General features: G+C 39.5%; 2 protein-coding genes across 3 annotated transcripts in view; both read right to left on the reverse strand.

Moving 5' to 3' along the window:
* Positions 1-21,620, reverse strand: part of LOC127650931 (KH domain-containing, RNA-binding, signal transduction-associated protein 3-like) — a 167,582-nt gene extending 145,962 nt beyond the window's left edge. Inside the window, exon 1 of the mRNA XM_052136588.1 lies at positions 21,271-21,620. Coding sequence (XP_051992548.1) covers positions 21,271-21,361 — 91 coding nt within the window. The 5' untranslated portion in view covers positions 21,362-21,620. The remainder of the gene's footprint in view (positions 1-21,270) is intronic.
* LOC127650936 (uncharacterized) lies at positions 9,058-11,756 on the reverse strand. 2 transcript variants are annotated; one of them, XM_052136601.1, is made up of 5 exons: positions 11,590-11,756; positions 10,875-10,946; positions 10,640-10,705; positions 10,010-10,359; positions 9,058-9,833 (listed from the first exon to the last, which is right to left on the reverse strand). In XM_052136601.1, the coding sequence occupies exons 1-5, from the start codon at positions 11,698-11,700 to the stop codon at positions 9,794-9,796; spliced, it is 639 nt and encodes a 212-aa protein (XP_051992561.1). In that variant the 5' UTR covers positions 11,701-11,756; the 3' UTR covers positions 9,058-9,793. The 2 variants fall into 2 exon arrangements, with proteins under 2 accessions (XP_051992561.1, XP_051992560.1); XM_052136600.1 differs by having other exon boundaries at positions 9,058-10,359.
* Positions 21,621-22,750: the final 1,130 nt, after the last annotated feature.

Consider the following 22,750-nt stretch of genomic DNA (forward strand, 5'->3'; position numbering starts at 1 on the left):
AGGTGCAATTGCAAACACGTTTGCCGACTATGCGTGCCACCATATTTTCATTGCAATGCAAGATGGGATTCTGAGTTTGTCTCATCATAGAAGCATACAAGGAGGAGCATAGAACGTTCAAAAACTAGCCTTTCCACTTTCCCAGCCCCAGAAGTGGTTGTGACGGAAGGAATGGGAGATGGCTCGAGTGAACTGACTAGTTTGGATATTCTTTGTTTGAGGTCAGAAAACATGGCCGCAGCACTGCATCAAAACAGTTTGAAAGTTTGTAAAACTAAAGATATTGTGATGTGAAAAGACTATTTTAGCAGCTGGTACTCCCAGCCAAGCGTAATCACACCGGTTTAATTGTACGTGCAAAAAGGATAATTATAGTAACTGTGAAAGTTATGAATCTTTTTTTAAACCTTGTAAAGTTCCTGTTTTAATTATATTAGGAAAGAGGGCAAGTCAAGATGAGATAACACCAGTAGTGGTCAAGAAATGCCTTGAAAAGTCACATCTTTCTCTCTCCTTCTCAACTCTCAGCACATTACGGAATATCTTCTCTTTCTCCAAAAGCCTGAAAATCCACTTAAGTTTAATTTACTGATATGCTGTTTCTGCACCTCTGCGCTATTAAAGATTTATGCACCTCCATAACCCTGCTGGATACTCACTTTTTACCCATTACCCCTATAACAGTGTGTGTGTGCTTATTATGTTGTTTCTCTTGTGGACGGGGGTCTGAAAGCTCTGTGAGAGAAGCTTTATGCTGTTATTTTTTTATACAGCCACGCAAAGAAGAGAAGCGCTTCCTCTAACCATTTCGACGGCGCCTGGGGGGGCTGGTTTGTTCTACTGTTAAACATGATTACAGGGCATTTTCTCTCTTTATAACACGGTCAATAAACATCCAGAATAATTATTACAACAATTATGCACTTGAATTTTTGGTCCCAGTGACAGCATCCCACATGCTAACGCAAGACTTTTGTATGCTCATAAATTATGGGTAATACTTATTCTGACACCTCTTGTTTCTCATAAACAGTACCATATTCTACTTAGCATGTTTTCTCTTTTGATAATGTTAGTCAAGGTTTCCTGCACCAAAAACATTGTGGTTACTGTTGTATAGAGGTATATATCCCTGATAGAGAAAGTTGTCTTGATGTAGTGACACTAGGGGTCGAACTTGGGACCCCCAAACACCTCTGATATTTGAGAAAAGGTCAATGAGAATTGGCGAGTGGAATTTGCATGCCACTCCCCTGGACATCCGGGCATAAAAGGAGATGGCTTGCATCCACTCATTCAGGTTTGTTCTGAGGAGCCGAGACAGTGTCCCGGCCATTTCAGCAGGTAGTTCAGTGGCAGGAGGGATACAAAGTCTCGTTCCCTCCATCAGGGAATGGATGTTACAACAGTAACCAAGACATTCCCTATCCTCTGTGTAAGACCCAGCAAGACTAAAGTGAGGTTCCATGAGGGAATGAGGCATTTTGAAAGTTTGTAACTTAGAAAACTAAAGATATTATGATGTTGAAAAGACTATTTTAGCAGCTAGATCATTATGATAACTGCTTTAGTCTTTTGCTTGTAAACAGCTTGTAAACAGAACAAAAAAGGCAGATTGCACTGGTTTGATCATACGCGTCTAAGCCAGCCAAATATAATCACACCGGTTTGATCGTATGCACGAAAAGTTTAATTATACTGGATAGTAACTATGAAAGTTATTTTTTTAAAACCTTGTAAAGTTCCTGTTTTAATAATATAAGGAAAGAGGGCAAGTCAAGATGAGGTAACGCCAGTAGTGGTCAAGAAATGCCTTGAAAAGTCATGTCTTCTCTCTCTCCCTCTCAGCACACTGAGATGCACTCAGCGCAGTCTGGAGGCTGACTTAAATGAGAGGGCTCTCTGTAGGCCCAGCAAGATTACAAAGAGTTCTTATGAGGGAATAAGGCATGGCCTAGGATGATTCAACCTCCTGGCTCCTCTAAGGAACCTGATGACGAAGTCATGCTTCCCCAAGGACTTACCGTCTTAATCCTTACCTGTTCGTACCCATTTTCAAGGTGGAGGGGGACATCCACCCCTCCAACCTCCCCTGCAGGAAGGAAAGCACAACCTGACTGCACACCTCTGAGGGTCTTCACCTCGGAGAATACACAAATTTGCGAACAGACTTCAAGGTGTCAAGGCCTCGTAGAGGAAGCTCTGGCCTGAGTGATAGTGTCTACAACTGCTGGTGGTAGTTCACTTAGGTCTCCTGCATCCCAAACAGGGGCCAGACATGGAGGATCCAGAGGTCTGGGCGTGAGTGTCAAATCACCCGTTCCTGAGAAAGGAGGTCCTTCTCAGGGGAAATCACCAGGGAGGGGCTGTCGCGAGGAGCATGAGCTCCTAGAACCAAGTCTGGGTGGGCCAGTATGGTGCCACCAACACGACTTGTTCTTCGTCATCCCTGACTTCGCACGGAGTCTGTGCAAGCATTCTCACTGGGGGAATTGCATATTTGCTCAGGGCCCGGGGCCAGCTGTGTGCCAATGCATCTGTGTCGAGCAGGGTCTCTGCCAGGGAGTACGATAGTGGGCAGTTTGAGGATTCCTGGGAAGCAAACAGGTCTACCTGCACTTCACGAATCGACTCCAAATCAGCTGAACCACCTGGGGGTGGATTCTCCACTCTCCTCTGAGCATCACCTGTCAGGACAGCGCATCCACCGTGCGATTGGGGTTGACTGGGATGTGAGTGGCCTGCAACAAATTCAGGCCCTGCTGACTCCAAAGGAGAAAATCGAGGGTGAGTTGCGGCATGCGAAGTGAGCATAGACCGCCTTGGCAATTTATATATTTATATATGCTACCGTAACACGTGCTTGCCAGCAAAGATGAAGTGAACTTACAGGCCCTGGACAGGAGCCCAGGACGATTCCGCCAGGTGGAGGCATTTTGCGGGCACAGGAGCACCGCAAATGCCTGCTCCACCCGAGGAACCTCTGTGTATCACCTGGTGCCCTGCCAACAAGGTTAGTGAGAGCAGAAGAACCCAAGGAACAGGACCGGGCAGTAAAAAGGTACACGCCATGACTTTGTGAGTTCCTCATGCACCTCCTAGAAGAAAGGTACTAAGGCAGAGCGGGGCGGTGTGTGGTGCTCTGAACCCAGGAACCAATCATCCAGCCGTGAATGTTCAGGGTGGGGTGGAGGTTTCCACTCCAGCCTGACACTCGTGACATCCCGGGCAAGAATTGCCATCAGCGCCGCTTTGGCCTCTGACTGGGCGCGCTCTACAATGCAGTGATGAGTGAATGAGACATTAAGCCCGACCTACGGTGAGCCACCTGACTCATCCATGAACTCGACCGGTAGAAACGAGTGTGCTGGGGAATGGGAGGTCTGTGGGGATTCACCTGGCACAAATGCTCCCATTAAAGCCCCCAAATCGCCCCCAGTGCTAACCGCCGTGGCCTTGTGCATGTAAGCAGAAGGACCAGGACGGGGAGTGGCTGGAGTGGCTTTCTCTCAATGAAAGAAAGAAAGCCGCAATCACAATGTTGCCATGGTCACACTCTCGCAATGAGAACATGAGCCACCCACAAACGCTGTCCCTGCGTGACTACGGTCACGTGAGACAGGGATCGTGACCGTCAGAGAATGAAAGACACTGACCGCAACCTGGAAATGCACGTAGACTGAAAGGCATCTTTAAAAAGACGCTCTCATCAGTGCTCACTCTTTTAGAAAAAATATACTCTTTTTTTTTGTGTGGCTGCTGAAGCACCCAGGGGCGGTCTCTGCACTTATCTATGCGAGGAGAGAGAACCAGCTGTAAATGCGCCATATATCCAGCAGCTTGTACAATTTTGGAGGTGAATGGAAGCTCTACACTGAACGGCTCTGAAGAACAAATCTGAATGAGTGGATGCAAGCTGTCTCCTTGTATACCCGTATGTCCGGGGGAGTGGCATGCAAATTCCACTCGCCAATTGTCATTGGCCTTTTCTCAAGTATCAGATGTGTTTGGGGCTCCCAAGTTCAACCCCGAGTGTCAATACATTGACATAACTTCAAGTGAGTAATTTAGTAGGGAAATTCCTCTTTTGGCTTTGGCTAAAGCACAGGGCTGTTAATCAGAAGGTCACAGGTTCTAACCCCATGGACACCACCATTGTGTCCTTGAGCAAGACACTTAACTCCAGGTTGCTCCGGGGGGATTGTCCCTGTAATAAGTGCTCTGTAAGTCGCTTTGGATAAAAGTGTCTGCCAAATGCATAAATGTAAATGTAATGCAAGATGTTTCTCTGACCAAACATATTCCACTTAGAAGCTAGATTCCTCTGCAGTATCCACAGAATGTGTCTGGTTGTGTTTCCAGTGAAACCCAGAGGAGAGCAGCAAATCTGGCATATCCACACTTGTTTGTTTGTTCCCAACTAAATTCTGTTTTTGCACCAACTATACTGATTAAAGTAAAAAAGTAGACTTTTGTGGCTTTTAGTCCATGTGTGTTAGCATTGAGGCCAAGCTAGTGTACTCTTAATGGGACTAATTTGACTTTAAACAGATAAATGTAGGTCATAAACAGTTTAAGCAAAAAACAGTTGACACAGGAAGATTTTTGCCTATTACCCAAATTTCGCATTGAAAATAAACACTTTTACCAGGATTCTTATCAGCTTATCCAATGTGCACAAGTGTTGTAAGCATGCCTGTATACATTTTTACATCAAAAGCAGAGATATCATGTAAAATAACATGAGATCATATGAAACTCTAATGATGATGCTCGAGAGCATTACTGTAGTTCGTGCCTGAATGAAGAGAGAAAGAATTACACAGCTCAAAGTCCAGATGCACTCTAAACTTTGCAAACCACTTCATGTGATGTAGATCACAAAGTACGAGGGAATTATAATGCAAAAATACAAAATAAGTAAATACAGAAACACTCTCGATGTGAAACACAACAGAGCTGGAGTTGCCGTTCCACTGAAGCAAAACTTGCTTGTGGAGTGTCTTTGAAGGAAACACCTCGCCATTATATCTTTAATGCATCCTTTATTAAAGTTCAAATTATAAGGAAGCAGGTCATGTCAATAACTACAAACTCTGAAACTGACATTTCTCTGTGCAGTCAGCGCCTCTTCTATGAGTTGCGCGAAGTGTCCCAACCTAAGGGGGAGAGATTGAAACAGCACCCGGCTGAGGTAAACTCTGTTGCGGGGACGCTCATCCCTCAAGCGTGCATGCTTAATGCAGCTAGATTATAACGTGATGGCTAGCAACTTCATGAATCATAATATATGCATCATTGTGCATTTCTTATCATGAATAAAATTGGCAATACACAGTGTTATTAATAAGAGAGTTTTTTTTGTGTGAGTTAAAGACTGATTGAAGAGAACAGAAACATGAGAGAGGGTGGTCTTTGCCCCATAATACACTGCAACAAAGTTTTTGATTTGTTTTATGTCTTTTTTCCAAAAATAATATCTAAAACTAATTTAAAACAACGTACATTTACTTTAGCAACTATACTGCAGAATAAAATGATTAAAGTAAGATGTAATAGTTATAGCTATTTTATAGAAAACAATAGCAGCACATGTTTCAAATGACATGGAGGTAAATAATGACAAAAACTTCTTATTGGGGTGAACTATTCATTTAATTCAGTAACAATTCTGATATACAGTATTCAGTGAACACACGCACCATGAAGAGTCATCTTATTTACATACATACTATCATATCTGTCTTTCTCTTTCATACTAGGTTAATTATTTCGGATCTGTCTAGCTTGTTTCCCCCTTGCGGCCTCTCTTCTATATTTTTTACCCATTACAATTACAATTTCATCCTTCCATTTCATTCTCCTATTGCATTCTCTCCTCCTTTTGAAATTTAATTTGGCTCCAGTCCTTGATAAATAACTTTCTCCCCAAGGAGGAGTGCGGCCTTATTCAAACTGTAGCCCAAAGACATACTGATTAACAGAGCATCTCTCTCTCTCTCTCTCTCTCTCTCTCTAATCCTCTGTTATCCAGGGCTGCTGTTGTAGTACTGTCCCGTGCTCTACTGTGTGATGCATTAACATCCTGTAGCAGATTAATACTGTATAATTGAAGAAGGATATTCCATAGGGGTGGACTGGTGGCCTAGATTAACATTAGAGTGCCAGAGGTTTGGTGGGTTGCCTGACAGCCTCCCCGTGAGCTCCCAATTGCAAGAATGGTGGAGTTTAAGGATCGTTTAGCTTTTTGAACCGGTGTACTGCTTGCGCCAAAGATTTTCCATTGATTCACAAGGAGCACTTGCATTATATAAAGGAACAGATCACCCCAAAATGAGAATTCTGTTGGTGTTTGACAGAATTCCAAGTCTTCTGAAGCCAAAAGTAGCCCAGGAAGGAACCAGATTTTAATTGGAGGCAGAACTTTTTTGCCATTTTCTGTGCTGATATTGAGGAAAATCTGTGGAATTCTGCAGAATGGATTTAACCATGGTAAAATGTGCATAGATACAATAATTGTCTTATTGCAACAATAAATCGAACAAAATTTTGTGCGGCTTTTAACAAGAAAAAAAAATGCCAATGGGGTAAGAAAATTTAATTTAATGGAATGTTGCTGGCATTAATGCGTTTCTGCATTTGACATGATGCAATGCATATTTTACCATTTACTGTATGAACAGACCCCATTCACGTACATTTACTATAAAGTGCCTTACTATAACTACTTTTATAGTATAGAAAGTGTAGGAAAGAATATATGGTACTTTCTGTCCTTTTTGAAGCCCCTTGTAACAATATGATGAAAAGAGCAGCTTGAAGATTCATTTAAATATATTTGTGTGTGTGTGTGTGTTTGTGTTTGTGTTTGTGTGTGTGTGTGTGTGTGTGTGTGTGTGTGTGTGTGTGTGTGAGCGTGTATTTATCACTTTGTGGGGACCAAATGTCCCCATAAGGATAGTAAAACCATAAATGTTTGACCTTGTGGGGACATTTCTGTCGGTCCCCATGAGGCAAAACAGCTTATAAATCATACTAAATTATGTTTTTTGAAAATGTAAAAATGCAGAAAGTTTTCTGTGAGGGTTAGGTTTAGGGGTAGGGTTAGGTTTAGGGGATAGAATATAAAGTTTGTACAGTATAAAAACCATTATGTCTATGGAAAGTCCCCATAAAACATGGAAACACAACATGTGTGTGTGTGTGTGTGTGTGTGTGTGTGTGTGTGTGTGTGTGTGTGTGTGTGTGTGTGTGTTCCACTGAAGAAAGAAAGTCATATGGGTTTAAAACAAGAAGAAGGTTATGGGGTGCCGTTTGTAAAGTGGCTCACGCTGAAAATAACAGCAACATTTTGTCACATTTAGCTTCAAACAATGTTTAAAAATCTGGTATGAATTTTTGACGGTCACTTTTTAGCACATTTACAACAATATTTGTTAACATAGAGATATTTTAAATAGTTAAATCTAAATATTAAATGCTACACTTAAATGTTAAATGTTAAATATAAATGTTAAATATAAATATAAATGCTAAATATAAATATAAATGTTAAATATAAATATAAATATAAATGTTATATCTAAATGTTAAATATAAATCTAAATGTTAAATATAAATATAAATATAAATGTTATATCTAAATATTAAATATAAATCTAAATGTTAAATCTAAATGTTAAATCTAAATGTTAAATATAAATGTTAAATATAAATATAAATATAAATGTTAAATTTAAATGTTAAATATAAATATAAATATAAATGTTAAATCTAAATGTTAAATCTAAATGTTAAATCTAAATGTTACATCTAAATGTTTCGTGTGAAACTAAATATTTAGCTAATATGCAAATTTAAATGCCGGTAACCGGAAGTGCCAAAATAAAAGCTCGAGGAGGTCAGTGGGTAGTGTCAAATAACGAATAAAAAACATCTCATCAGGGAAATGGACTCTTGGACATGGATTATCATGATAAAAACTAACTAAAAGAATAAGCACGTTTGGATAAACTGTAACTGTAAACAGTAGACTACTTTGAGGTTTTAGTGTCACTTTTATGAAAGATGAGGGACTTATGACCTGTGGCCATTATAGCCAGCCACGAGGGGGCTCACTTCGACTGATCTGTCATGTTTGCTTGCATAAAGGCCAGCAAGAGCCAATCTCTACCCGCCCCTGACCAGGAAAGGTACTGTCGGTCATGGCCGCTATGTGAAGATGTCAAACGAATCGGCGTTAGCCGAGAACATCGGCAGAGCCGTCCTGGCGGCTATACAAAAATTTTCAACAGCGACAGCAACAGCCTCTGGGACACCACAGAACACCTCAGTAATTTTAAAGCTGTACTTGAACAAGAGTGTGCAACCGTAGTCCCTTTCAGTTCATTATAGTTTAAGGACTTAATGTTTGGCTGTACGTTTAAGTATAAAAGGATTGATGGAGCTATCAGCTCTGGTTTCCATGTGGTTTCTGATTGTTATAAACGATATTCCTGTTTGTGGATGTTAATTACAAAAAGTGTTTACCTCTGTGAGACTGTATCTGACCCTTCTTTATACTGTATGATTGGAAGGATATGGAATCAGTCAGAGTAATAAATCACTAATGTAGTTACTTCAACCTTGTTGTGTGTTTTTTAACAATTATAGTTGATGAATTTAACTACCAGAGTTTTTTTATACTGAAACAGTAGTGAAGGAATTAACAATGACATTTACTCAAGTAAGGTTCTTCTGTAGAAATTAAGTACTTTTTAGATTACAATTATGAATTCCCCTCCTCGCCATTGAAAGCCATGTATATTCAGATTTATTGATGTTGAATATTTTGTGATAAACTGAAGATTGTATTTGTTCATGTGTTGAAAAAAATTCCTTCTATTCCTACTCCTCAAGCACTTTACCAAACCTTTTAGTAGCTGCAAAATGCATAATCACAAAAATCACTGAAAACACGTTTTGTTCTTACCTTGTGAACAGCCATCTTCTAAGAAATACATAATAAAGAGACAATAGTTATGTAATATATAAGATATTACAAAACACTGACAAGTATTGTTTTACTTCACTGAGTTGTTTTACTTTGCACATTTAGGTACTTTAAAAATCAGGAACAATGTATTGCAATGTAGTGGAAGACAGTTATGTATCAATACATCTGTAGAGCCCTGAAATTTGTTTCACAGTGTACTTTTGAAAGTGAAATAAGACTAATGTTACACAATTGTACATGTTATATGCTGAGATCACACATTTACAAGTTAATCAAAAATAAACTGTTGTGTTCTCTGAAACAATGTTTTGCCATTGTTGTTGTCATTTTGAAGAGGGTTAATGGCATCATTCAGTTCTTGCAAATCCCTGTCATTCAATGGGGAAAGTACACTTTGAGAGTTTGCTGAGGAACAAAAACTACCCCTGCTGTTGAGAGTTCTGGGTTGTGAAGATGAGGCAAATCACTGTCCAGAGTAAAAAGCTGAACTGGTGTTCTATTTCCTTCAGATGACATAGAGTGATTGTTAAATCCAGCTTTGAATTCCTCCAAAGTGCGGTTGATTCTGGGTAGAAAGACATAATGGAGACAAAATAGGTCTGTTGCATTGTCTATGTCTAGGATACCCAGGGATTCCAGTTCATAAAAAATGGGTGCATAAATATGGCTGCAGTTTTTGTTCAAGTCTCGATTAAAACGCTCGATCCTCTGGTTGTGTACAGAACTTCCTGTTAAGACAGAGCCATCCCCCTGCTCACATGCATGTCCTCCCAAATCTGAACGTTCTCTCCTCCGTGATCAGTCCTGATGTGCAGTGGTCTGCCAAACTGTCGAACAGCTGCAGTAAAGAGATCTCTTACAGTTTCAGCACGATTATTGTTGGAGCAGTGAAGAAACATTAACATCCTACTGTAGCCATCTATGGCACCATGAACAACCAATTTCCACCTAATCAACTTATGATTTCCGTCTACATGCCATATGAAATTTGGATGTGGGACAGAGTATACTCGCCTAGCTATTGCTGTTCTTCTCCTGGCTAGGACACCAATTGGGTCCATCCTTCGGAGTGAATCTCTTACTCGTTGTCTTTGAACCACAATGTTTTTGGAGCGGAGATGTCCCATAAGCATCACTTCTCCAACATTTGGGTGTTCAGTTTTTATTTGTGACAATTCAATATCCAACTGTTGATCACTGATGCTCTTAAATTTTGACGTTGGCATATTATAGTCTTGAAGTAACTTGTAGAAAGTTGGCCTTGAAATTGAAAGAATAGATGCCGCTTCTGTAAAGGTGGTTTTCAGAGAAAGAACATGTTCGAGCTCCTCTTTGGAAATCTGATGTCTTCCTTGGTAGTCATTCTAGAACACAGCAAAGAATATGACATTTGGCAAGTTTCTATAACAAACAACGGTTATTAAAGAGAGAATTACAGACATTATAACAGATGAGCATTCACATCTACTCATTATCTCTCTGACTGAATAGAATTATAGATTGTACTGTACATTTTTTTTTTTTTAATGTTTATGTAAAATAAAATGTTTAAATAAAATTGACACTCAAAAGATGAGAGGTTACTGAAATGTAAATGAGAAATCCATCAAACAAATATGAACATGAATATTAATGAATACTTACTGAAAGACAGGTCACTGAAGCAAAGTCTGTTGCTGGTAAAGGTATGTTAGCGCTGGTGCTGGAGCCCTGAGGAGTTTTAAAATATGAACAAAATACCAAAGACATTGTTATCTTGTCACATGTTGGTGTTGTGTAAAACATGCCACCATGATTGGAACTAATGCTGAAACATTACACCACACACATTAAAAAACCAACAAACAGCCAGCTAGGTTACAAGAGTATGAAAGTATACCGAGCGATATGATGTCCCAGTGGAGGTGGTGGGTGTGGCTGGCCCCAGTGTGTTACTGTAGGTGGTGGGAGCCTGAAGAGACAAAAGCAAAATATGGGCAACATTATTTATTATTCAACATTATTATTATTATTATTAGACATTCCATGTGTTTTTAATGTTTATATGCCCAGCAGTCAAAAACCAGGGTTGAGATTGGCAAACAAAGAGAGATACATTTTATGTTTTTTAACAGTATGCACTCTGACTCTGGTACTTTATTAACATTAGATTAAATGTATTTATCATTGTGACTGCCTCTGTCCTCCATCAGCATTACTCTTTCTCTCTCCTAGCCAAGCAGAGAACGGGTTTTATCTTGTGAGCAAATGCCAGCAGGTAAACCAAGGTGAGATGTCTGACTGAGGACAGAGGCAGATTTCCATTTGACCGACAATTTACAGTGTCATTTGTGAGCCTCCGTTAGCTGTTACGCTAAATTATATAATGTGTGCTTTGCTGCTCAGACCATCTTCACATAATCTTGAACTCACATTTATTTACTCAAGAGTTCATCCCACTGCGTCACTTAACCGGTGTGAATTTTACGGCTTATAGAATCAAATGTGTTACACATAAAGTGCATTGGTGCTAGTAGCAAATCTCTACTTAGCTAGTTTCGTAAAGTTAGCCTTAACAAGAATCCAACGCTACGTGATTTGGAAAACATACTTACTGAGGTGTTCTGTGGTGTCCCAGAGGCTGTTGCTGTCGCTGTTGAAAAATTTTGTATAGCCGCCAGGACGGCTCTGCCGATGTTCTCGGCTAACGCCGATTCGTTTGACATCTTCACATAGCGGCCATGACCGACAGTACCTTTCCTGGTCAGGGGCGGGTAGAGATTGGCTCTTGCTGGCCTTTATGCAAGCAAACATGACAGATCAGTCGAAGTGAGCCCCCTCGTGGCTGGCTATAATGGCCACAGGTCATAAGTCCCTCATCTTTCATAAAAGTGACACTAAAACCTCAAAGTAGTCTACTGTTTACAGTTACAGTTTATCCAAACGTGCTTATTCTTTTAGTTAGTTTTTATCATGATAATCCATGTCCAAGAGTCCATTTCCCTGATGAGATGTTTTTTATTCGTTATTTGACACTACCCACTGACCTCCTCGAGCTTTTATTTTGGCACTTCCGGTTACCGGCATTTAAATTTGCATATTAGCTAAATATTTAGTTTCACACGAAACATTTAGATGTAACATTTAGATTTAACATTTAGATTTAACATTTAGATTTAACATTTATATTTATATTTATATTTAACATTTAAATTTAACATTTATATTTATATTTATATTTAACATTTATATTTAACATTTAGATTTAACATTTAGATTTAACATTTAGATTTATATTTAATATTTAGATATAACATTTATATTTATATTTATATTTAACATTTAGATTTATATTTAACATTTAGATATAACATTTATATTTATATTTATATTTAACATTTATATTTATATTTAGCATTTATATTTATATTTAACATTTATATTTAACATTTAACATTTAAGTGTAGCATTTAATATTTAGATTTAACTATTTAAAATATCTCTATGTTAACAAATATTGTTGTAAATGTGCTAAAAAGTGACCGTCAAAAATTCATACCAGATTTTTAAACATTGTTTGAAGCTAAATGTGACAAAATGTTGCTGTTATTTTCAGCGTGAGCCACTTTACAAACGGCACCCCATAGAAGGTGAGTAAATTATGACAGAATATTTATTTTTCTGTGAACAATTCCTAAAGAGCGAGTTTCTTTCCATGCCTCATGAAACCACTGCAGCAGAGGGGGATTATGGGTAGCCACAGGTCATTTGATGAGAGCGCTACACATCACGCTGTGGATTTCCAGCTATCAAGGGCAAGACAGAGAAAGAGGGAGGGGGAACGGACAGCCTCTTTTGCCCAAACACGCAGAGACGGTATTTCACAATTACATGCTCTGGCTCATTATCCTTGACCTGTGGTGCCGAAATCACTGCTCTGCTTCTGAGATTCCAGGCTCATTTGTTTTTTGAGTTGACCTGAGAATGCCCCCACGAAGAACTGCTGAGACTGTCAAACGCAGACACAAAACAGACTCTCTATTTTTTCCAAGCCTCAAAAGACAATGAGAAGTGTGGTATGTTTTCCACATCGGTGCATTTTAGGGGCTGGGAATGCTTTAAAATCAGCCACCCTGTCATGCACAGCCTGTTGGAGATGATTACACCTGTAGAAGAGCCAAGAAACGACACTGGCTGGAGAATGAGAATGAGTTATTTAAGGTGACACTGAAACATCTATCGCAAACATGAATGTAAAATAGATACTTAAAACAATGTCAGACCAGACATGCATGGGCTACTTTTCCTAAAAACACAATGCCCTTTAGGAAACCTGATTGGCAGTCCGAAGAAGTTGTACTCGGAACCGTCATATCCTGCCGGAGATAGGAGACAGGGGCGAGGAGCCTACCCCCATACGGGACGGGACTCAACTGGTGGTGGTGGGGTGGTGGAGGTTGCACGTTGTGTTAGAACAATGAAACAGCAACGTGATAGATTGTGAGCAGACTTATAAAGCAACGGCTAACATGTGATTGGCTGGGAATTACCTAGCTAATGATGTAAAGCTGCTTGTCTTCCCGCTAGAACTATGCTGCACTTACATTTCTGTTGGCATAACTACAAACTTTAATCAGATGTTAAGGGTAAAATCAATATGTGTTGACGGCAGTTAACGAGCAGTCATTCGATTTTATGAGGAACAGTTTGCGTCTCTTAGGAAACAGTTCTCACTTAACACAGAGAGAATGTAAAAGAGAACCAAAGGGGCAATCAGAGAATGAAACAGAGTGAGACATAGCACATTGCCACATGACTAAACAAATCCTTTCAGCAAAAATACTTCCTGAAATAAGCACTTGTCATTAGCCGCCTAAGCAGGATCAACTAGTGACAGCATGAAAAAGGACAAATAAAAGTATAGCTTGAGATTGACCAAAATATGAATCTGTTTAATGCCCATTTCTGGCAGGTGCACAAAGCAATCCACATTAAATCGTTCAGAAATAAGGACTGCTTTCTCTTGTTTAGTGTGCTTTGCATTCATTTATAGTGTATTTCTACCATTTATTTTCATGTACTGCACCAGGCAAATAACACTTACGTTTTGGGAATAAAGAGCATTCTGAAATAAGCAAAAAATGTGCATAGAAGGGAGGCATTTTTGCACTAAAAAGAAAGACAATAACCTAATTTGAATATTTACTGAACAGTGCTATTTCAGCAGATGTATTACCTGGGTAGCCTGGATGAGTGGTTAGTAGATTAGACGCAGGTTTTAGCGCTAAAATACCACAAAAGTGGTGCAACCATTTAGTGAATTCAGCATTAAATGTTTGTTTTTTGTTTGCATTTTTTACTTCAAACCATTACATTTTCAAAATGATACAAATGGCAAATGGTCTGCACTTATATAGCGCCTTTTTAAGCCTTAACGGTATTCAAAGCGCTTTACACTGTGACTCATTCACCCATTCACACACACATTCATACACCAATGACAGCAGAGCTGCTATGTAAGGTGCTAGCCTGCCATTGGGAGCAACTTGGGGTTCAGTGTCTTGCCCAAGGACACTTCAGCATGTGGGAATCACCAACCCAGCGATTAGTGGCCGACCCGTTCTACCAACTGAGACACAGCCGCCCCATACACATGTTAAACATCTGTCCACCTCAACAGAATGTAGTGGTAATTGTTGCTAGGCCATCCCCACTTTCGTCAGCCATGCTAAATTTATGTTGTAATAAATAAAAACACAATGACATGAAAAGATGACAGTCATATAGAATTATTGTTAAGGTTCAAAGTGAATCACCCATGGTTAAAAATGGTTTGATAAATCTGTCCACTGAAGTGGACGTCATGCATACGAGGGTTTATTAACAACTCTTGAGAGCTGATCCCAGGTCGGTTTTCCTTGTCCTGTCCTCACCTGAACTATAATCAGGCCTTGCACCTGATTTGACCCACCATTTTATTATCATTTAATTACTTTTATTCTATTTGATTGCCTGCCCAATGCAGAGTCCACCTACTGTAAGCAAATTTGCGCTTGTTTTTTATAAATTTGCTAAAAAAATATGGGTAGTCGTAGGTTGAGGTTTTGAGGCTTGCTGATGCTGACCAGCACAGTATAGAGTGACAAACCACTAATAGCAGTGGTTAAAAACACCCACCAATTGTTTGACATCAGTGGTGTCAAGCACAACCAATCCAACCAGAGAACCGCACCATTCGGTCTCACACATGCATGGGTACACACATTCAAGGAAAGGTAAAAAGTGGATTTCTTCATTGTTTCTAAGTCTTCACTGAATCATTAAACTAATAAATATGATGCATTTACACAGATTTTACTCTGCCGGAGTTTGACTGAAAAGCAAACCTTTTTTTTTTTTTTTTTACACAGACTTTAATTTGTGATAATGCTCTTTTTCGGATACATTATTTGGCCTTGCATTACGTGATGTTTAGTACAAATGGGTACTTTTAAAATGAGCTTAAAACCCCTGCTATACAAACTTTAATTGTTAATGAAAATGTTTCTCCTGTACAATCCAAAATGTGATCAGTCTGTCGAAGCTCATTTTGCAAATTATGCTTTTTTTTTTTTTTTAGATAGGCTACATTACAGTAAGTTGAAATTTGTTGTGGATCATGGAGTGGCCTGGATGAGTGTGAGTGTGAAATTTGGTCCCAGTCTGGCCTCGACTACAATGTTTGTACTGCCTGAAATGACCTTAAATCAGAAACTCATAACAACAACCATCCACACACACAGACGCAAATATATTAATGATGTTCAAAGCACCAGCGAGACAACAATGATTATCTCAAGAACGTGCCATTCAATTCAATCTCTCTCTCTCTCTCTCTCTCTCTCTCTCTCTCTGTCGCTCTCTTTGTATCTATCTATCTGTGCTTATCAGGTTTTGATGCATTGCCAGGTGTTGTTTCTGTTTGCTAGTGGGTGGTTTAGTAAGCCGGCATTCAGCCACAGATCAGAGGGCACACACGAGAGAGAGAGAGAGAGAGAGAGAGAGAGAGAGAGAGAGAGAGAGAGAGAGAGAGAGAGAGAGAGAGAAAAAAACACTTTTTAAACAGTCTCTGTATTATAGCAGGAATCAATGTCTCTTCCTGAGTCTCAAAAGTATCTTACAGACCATCTTACACATTCCATGCTGCGCTCTAGGCCTTGGAAATGTGTGCAACAATTTAGTTCCCTCGACTTCCACAAGGGTTGGAGGAGAGATGGCATAAAAGATTTCCTCTGTTCACACCCATAACTTTGTGTAAAGGAAAAGGGAGGTTTGTCTGTATAATATAAGCTCCTGTGCATACAAAATTGCTTTGGCTACACTTATACAATCATATATTGTGATTCTTTTACTCACGTATTTCATTGATAGTTTAGATCCTCATATTGCGGATACGTTTCATTTATTTGCATTTATATCATTTCCTATGGTTGAATTCATGTAAAGCAAAAAGAAACAACCCAAGTGGATAAAAGAAACAAATCATGTGACACTGACAACACTGCATGGGTCTATCTTATGACCCAATAATGATGGAAACATTGCAATGTATTGAGTCTTATGTATTGTGATGTATATCATTATATGAGGAATAGGTGATATCCAGCACAACTTAGAGATGCACAGATACATTTGCAAAACAGTATCAGACATTGGCCAATTGTGTAAAACAGCCGATGATCAGGGATGATTATTTCGTGTCAAAAGGGGGCATAAAAACGTACCAGACAATCACTATTAATTCAGTAAATGTGAGTTAAGACTGTAAATGTGAGGTAATAATGTGCTTTTTTGTTTTAGTGCTTTGTTTATTACTGAGACCAGTTCCTATTAAACATGGAAGACATGTAGAGTCATATATATGTATATACATATATAAGTAATTATTTAAATTTCAATCAAAGTTGTGTAAATAATCATGATCTGACACAAGGTAGTGTGACGCTCTTGTTCTACCCGCTCCGTACGGGACTTGAACCTAGGTCTCTGGCGTGGGAGGCGGGTGCTTTAACAAGGCGGCTAAAGGAGGCTACAGCCTCTAGTGCACCTCTTGAGGTCAGGAGAGTGAGGTTTACACCCTGCACAGCTATCTACCAGCTGGCTCCCGTTACACCCACCCCCCTAAACCTCACTCCCATCCTGATCACGGCACCAATGTCACACTTGCTCCGTATGGGACTTGAACCTAGGTCTCCAGCGTGGGAGGTGGGTGCTCTAACAAGGAGGCTTAAGGCTACAGCCCCTAGCATCAGTCGCTAGTGCACCACTTGAGGTCAGGAGAGTGAGGTTTACACCCTGCACAGCTATCTACCAGCTGGCTCCCGTTACACTAGCATAAAAATGCAGAACCCCCAAACTACTGGTATTGGCAGAAGTTGTTCTAAACAACTGAATACAGTAAAATGCATACAGTAAACACACATACATATGCCTATATGTCACGGAAAATGCTATAGTACTGTATATAACTACTAAATGTGAGCTCAGGTTTGAGTGTGTTCTCTGTCTTTATTGATGCATTAAATTGAACATTGTTGAGCCTCAATTAAGGGTCACTTTGTAGTTTAATGGAGTGTAATTGCACTAAATAACTAATTAGTGCCACACAGACTCCTTATAAAGACCTCTCATAGGCAATTAGTAAGAAGAAAAATTTGAAATTCAGGAGCTTGGTCACTGTTGGTCGGTGCTGGTTTAACAAATCTCCCACTACATCTGTTTCCAGCCAGTTAGGCTTCTTTAGCAGTGTGTGTGGAAATGCAAACAGTGCATTTGTGTACGTGGATGCGGATGTATGTGCAAAAGTGTATTTGTAAGTATTTTTTTCTTTCTCCTCTCCTGCCAATTGCATAATTTAGTTAAGGATTCTAAGATGAGAGCTCCTCGATGTGACATCACGAGCCATCTGTGGTGCGCTAGAGATAAGAGCGTCAAGTTTTTCTTAAGATTTGGCAGCCATGCAAATATCTCGAAACCCCAGGATGCCTATCCTGATTTCTGCCAATAAAACATTCAGAGATGTAAGCTAATTACTTGCAAATTGGATCTTTCTTACTGAATGAGCAAATAAACTCATGAAGCAGTCTCTGTCTTGCTTGCTTGCTTAGTTTCTCTCTCGTTCCCTGTCTTTTTCTCTTATTTGAAATTCATTTTAACTGAATAGAAGTTTAAATTTGATGTCCTCCAGTCATAATACCTCTTGATAGGAGCTGTCATCCCGCTAAAAGGCCACCTCATTTCTTAAAGAGAGAGCGTGTAAGTCAGAGAGAAGATAATTCAGATGAGTGCTGAGTGTGAAAACGTGTTATCGCTAGCACTGCGCCTTTCATTCTGACAGAAACTCTTTGTCTTTCTCACGCCAATATTACTACAGAAATCACAGTTACTAGTGACAGAGCGCTTTCCTCATCTGAATATTTCTCATAGATAGTTTTTCACTCTTCTCACTATAGGCAATATCTTGGGGTGTATGTTAGGGGGCACACAGCTCAACTGACACCATTATACTGAGAGTTGGGACAGCTTCGATGTCTAAGGAAATCTCTCTTCTTGGTCAAAACCCCATTCTGTTGAAGTCAACATAAAACGCTGCTCACTCATTTTGCATTCATACTCAACATACGTGTTTATGAGTAAAAATGTCATTTAACTGGACAAAATGAAGGACGAACAACGATTTTATCCATTCAAAATCGATTGAGCAAAGTGGGCGCAACATGCCAGAGTGGAGCTGAAATTGAAAGTTATTTCAGAGGTCGAGCAAGTTATTGCATTTGGAATAAAGTGTACCAATGAGTTGTGCACAATAAGGCTAAAAACATGCATTAAGTAAGTAAATGGGGTCAGCTTTGATTTTATGTTGACTTTCAAGAGGAATGATCTAGAGTAGGACAGATCATCGTGCAGCGATGTTAAACCACATTTGAAAAAGGATGATACTTTGTTCTTATTTCAGATTCATTATTACGCCATTCCCTCCAAGTTTCTTCTCAATCCCTGTAGTCTTTAGAAATTAAACTCAAACAGTCCCCCTTTCGCCCAGTTGCACAGAAAGAACACGTTTCACATTATGCTGAGTCTGCAGAAATGTTTTATTAAACATTAAACCACATTATTGTGTGAGCTCATAGACCTTCAGTCACACCCTTGGGCAATGTGAAACCAAACAGCAATGACACACATTCGATTGCATGAATCCATTTTTCATTCTAAGACAGCTGCACCATCCCTAAATCTACATGCAGAACAATTTGTGCACCTGTTCTCCAGATTTAATACTCAATGGTTTTGGATGGAGACCCTCCAGCTGATTCTGCCCAGTAAGACGCATGGTATATTTTCATTGAAGTGTGTGTGGTGAGGCAAAAATCATCTCATCATTAGTGTCAAGTCATTTCATGAGTATAACTTTGACAAATAACTTGAAGTTCCTAATTACTTCAGGAACATTGACAGTTCTCTTATCAGCCTGAAACTGTTCTAATCTAGGGGCCCTTCACATGTTTTAACATTCGTTCTGCATTTTTTTTGTCATTATTTTTATTATTATTGCTATTGTTATTTGGTAAATAATGGAGGCCAGGGTAGATGTAACAAAGGGAAGTTGCCACAAGGGCTATAACTCAATAACTATAAGGTTTTGAGTCAAAAGTCCAATTACCCATGCACTTGTTTTCTAAAGACATGTTTATTTTTCATAAAATGAAAAATGTTATAATTTATGTAATTTAATGTAATGATGGCATTTTTCCCCCCAATGTACTAATTACTCTTATTGTTGGCCAGAACAATGATTTGATATATGTTACCTTTTTCATTTTGCTGTTTCATTCATTGCTTTACAGTGTATATATAATATGTGATACTATATCCACTATATACATATATATGTATATCAAGATATATATATACACTATATATAGTGTCACATGTGGCATTACTTTTTTTTAAGTTGTGGGGAGTGTCTGGGACAAATCAAAAATGCTGTAAACGCTCTACATAATTTTTAAATCAAAACGTTTAAGTGTGAGTCTACACAGAAACCCACAGAGGTAAAAATAATAATAATAATAAATAAATAATAATAATAATAAAAGGTGTGACATCTGCCCCGGTTCCTCCTACATACACATAACAACTAGCCTATTAAGAAAGTTATATATAATTTAAAAAAAAAAGACAAAAAAAAAAAAAACCGCGGACGAAAGATTTTCAATTTTTTTTTTTTAGAGCGGCTGAACTCCATGCCTCGAGACACCTGCGTCGTCTTCCATTCCGTTGCGCTCCATTTAGCTTTTGGAACGCAAGAACGCTTTTCGTTTGTTTCAAATGTAAACGGTCCCTCAATTTTTTTTATAGAAGACTTTTAAAACAGATAAAGGCTTAAAAAACAACATTCATCAAAACTTGGATGAAAGGCTTTGGTTGTTGTTCAACACTTTGCGTCGGTTGTTGATTTGCTCGAGAGCCCCCAAAAGACCCGCTTCCATCCGAGCGACGCGACTAAATGCAGCTTAGACAGACGGTATCAAAGACAGAATCGGTTCCGCGCACCGCTCTTAAAACGGATTAATTAATGAGTCGGCCCTCCCTCGGTGTAAATCTGCTCCACTTCCTTAGAGAAGCGCGAATGAGCTGGTCCACTTGAGGAATAAAAACGCCTAATTCTTCGCCGCCAACAGAAAAATACCCATATGTCAGTGTATGTGGCTTGATTGGCTGGGGATACCGATTTGCCATGAAGTTCACCGGTAGGTTATTGTACGCGAAGAGATAAAAGATGTTCATAATATTGTTTAGCAATCAGGTAATTCTGTATGAAATAAGTGCATCTTTGCCAGGAATAAATGACAGTAAAACATTCGCTTTAACAGACAGGTACAGATTGCCCACCTAACCATTTTTGGTACCCAGAATGTTCTTGGAAGGCTCGATTATAGTTATACAATAAAACAATTCTAAAAAAGAACGTTAGGAGTTGGTTCCCCAATTCAAACATATCCAAATAGGAACCATACACAAACGTTAGTGCAACGTTCTGTTTGCTGGGATGCACGTGCATAGCCTGTAGTATATGTTGGAATGTGTTGCAATAAGCGAACATTCGTGATGTTGTAAAGACTAGACAAATGACGCTGTTATCTCCCTTCTCAGTCATTTTGAAGCCACGGAAGCCACCCGCAAAATACACAAAATATCGCGCCGCTTAAGACAAAAGTAGGCTATAGAGTTTGACAGGTAATGACAGCGCGACTTACCTTGATCAAGAAGCCGCAATGAGTGGTGGAAGGACGGGTCCAGAGTATCCTTCTCCGCCATCAGTTCTGGCAAGTATTTTTCGTTTTCCATGTCGCCCGGTGCGTTTGGTCCAACAAAAAGCTTGCGAGTTGTTGGCGATGAAATGTAAGATATCCTTCTTTTGTCCTAAAGCAACCCAGACAAAATGCGCACCAGTCGTAGAAGCGAAAATAAGTCTAATCAGGAGTGGTTATTTTTATTATTATTTTATTATTATTATTTGCGTTGATATTCACGAGTGTCCATGGGCTTCCCAAATGGATACCTCTATCCCATCAGCGAGAAATTCGCCTATGCGTCCTCCTGTCAGACTGCCGCTGTCAACTGTAAACAAGCGCTTTGAAGCTCCCCCTGTTGTATCCACAGGCAACGACGGCAAGTCCCAGATCCTCCGTTGATTGGCTGTGGCTTGAGCCGCTAGGCGAAATACCGAGAGGAAAAAAAAAGTTGCCTGATAATAATCATTATCATTCCCTGAGGGCGGGGTGGGTGTGGAACTGTCCAAGGTGCTGGAATTTCTCGCGCATGCTGTGAACGTTTCAATAACCACCTTTTTTGAAAAGATGCCAGTAATGCAGATTTAACATGTTTCTGTAATATATATAATTAGACATGCATGTAAACAACTCATTTATTGAGGTTTTTAATTAGTGTAAGTGAAGAGTGAAGCAAAATGTTTATGTATTCTGAAGACCAAACTGGCTCTGTTCCAAAACCCAGTGAGCTGCCTACTCAGGCAGCGTTCTTTTATATATATATATATTTTTATTTTTTTTGGCATCGCAACAATCTTCAAGCAATCTGAGCAAATTCTAAGCCAGCATTGAAGTATTGATTGCTGAGAAGACAATTCCAGAATGCATATGTAACGGTGGCCAGCTGATAGATAGCTGTGCAATGTGTATAACCTCACTCTCCTGACCTCAAGAGGTGCACTAGTGACTGGCGCTAGGGGCTGTAGCCTTAGCCTCCTTGTCAGCGCACCCAGCTCTCATGCCAGAGAAACCGGTTCGAGTCCCATATGGGGCGGGTAGAACATGAGCGTCACAATGGTGCCGTGACCCTGATTGGAGTAAGGTTTAATGGGTGAGTGTAATGGTTGCCAGCTGATAGATAGTTGTGCAGTGTGTATAACCTCACTCTCCTGACCTCAAGAGATGCACTAGCGACTAACGCTAGGGGCTGTAGCCTTAGCCTCCTTGTTAGCGCACCCACCTCCCATGCCGGAGATGCCGGTTTGAATCCTATATGGAGCAGGTAAAACAGGAGTGTCACACATACATTTGCAAAATGCATTTTTTTTAAATTGTGTTTTTTGTTTGTTTGTTTTTGTTATTCTATTTTCTGTGAATCTACTTTGGAATAATATGTATTGTAAAAAGTGCTAGACTGATTTGAACAGTTGCTGCCTAGAGCATGTACCAAATCAGTGATTCCCAA

Source organism: Xyrauchen texanus, chromosome 10 (genome assembly GCF_025860055.1).
Source record: "Xyrauchen texanus isolate HMW12.3.18 chromosome 10, RBS_HiC_50CHRs, whole genome shotgun sequence".
NCBI classification, from domain to species: domain Eukaryota; kingdom Metazoa; phylum Chordata; class Actinopteri; order Cypriniformes; family Catostomidae; genus Xyrauchen; species Xyrauchen texanus.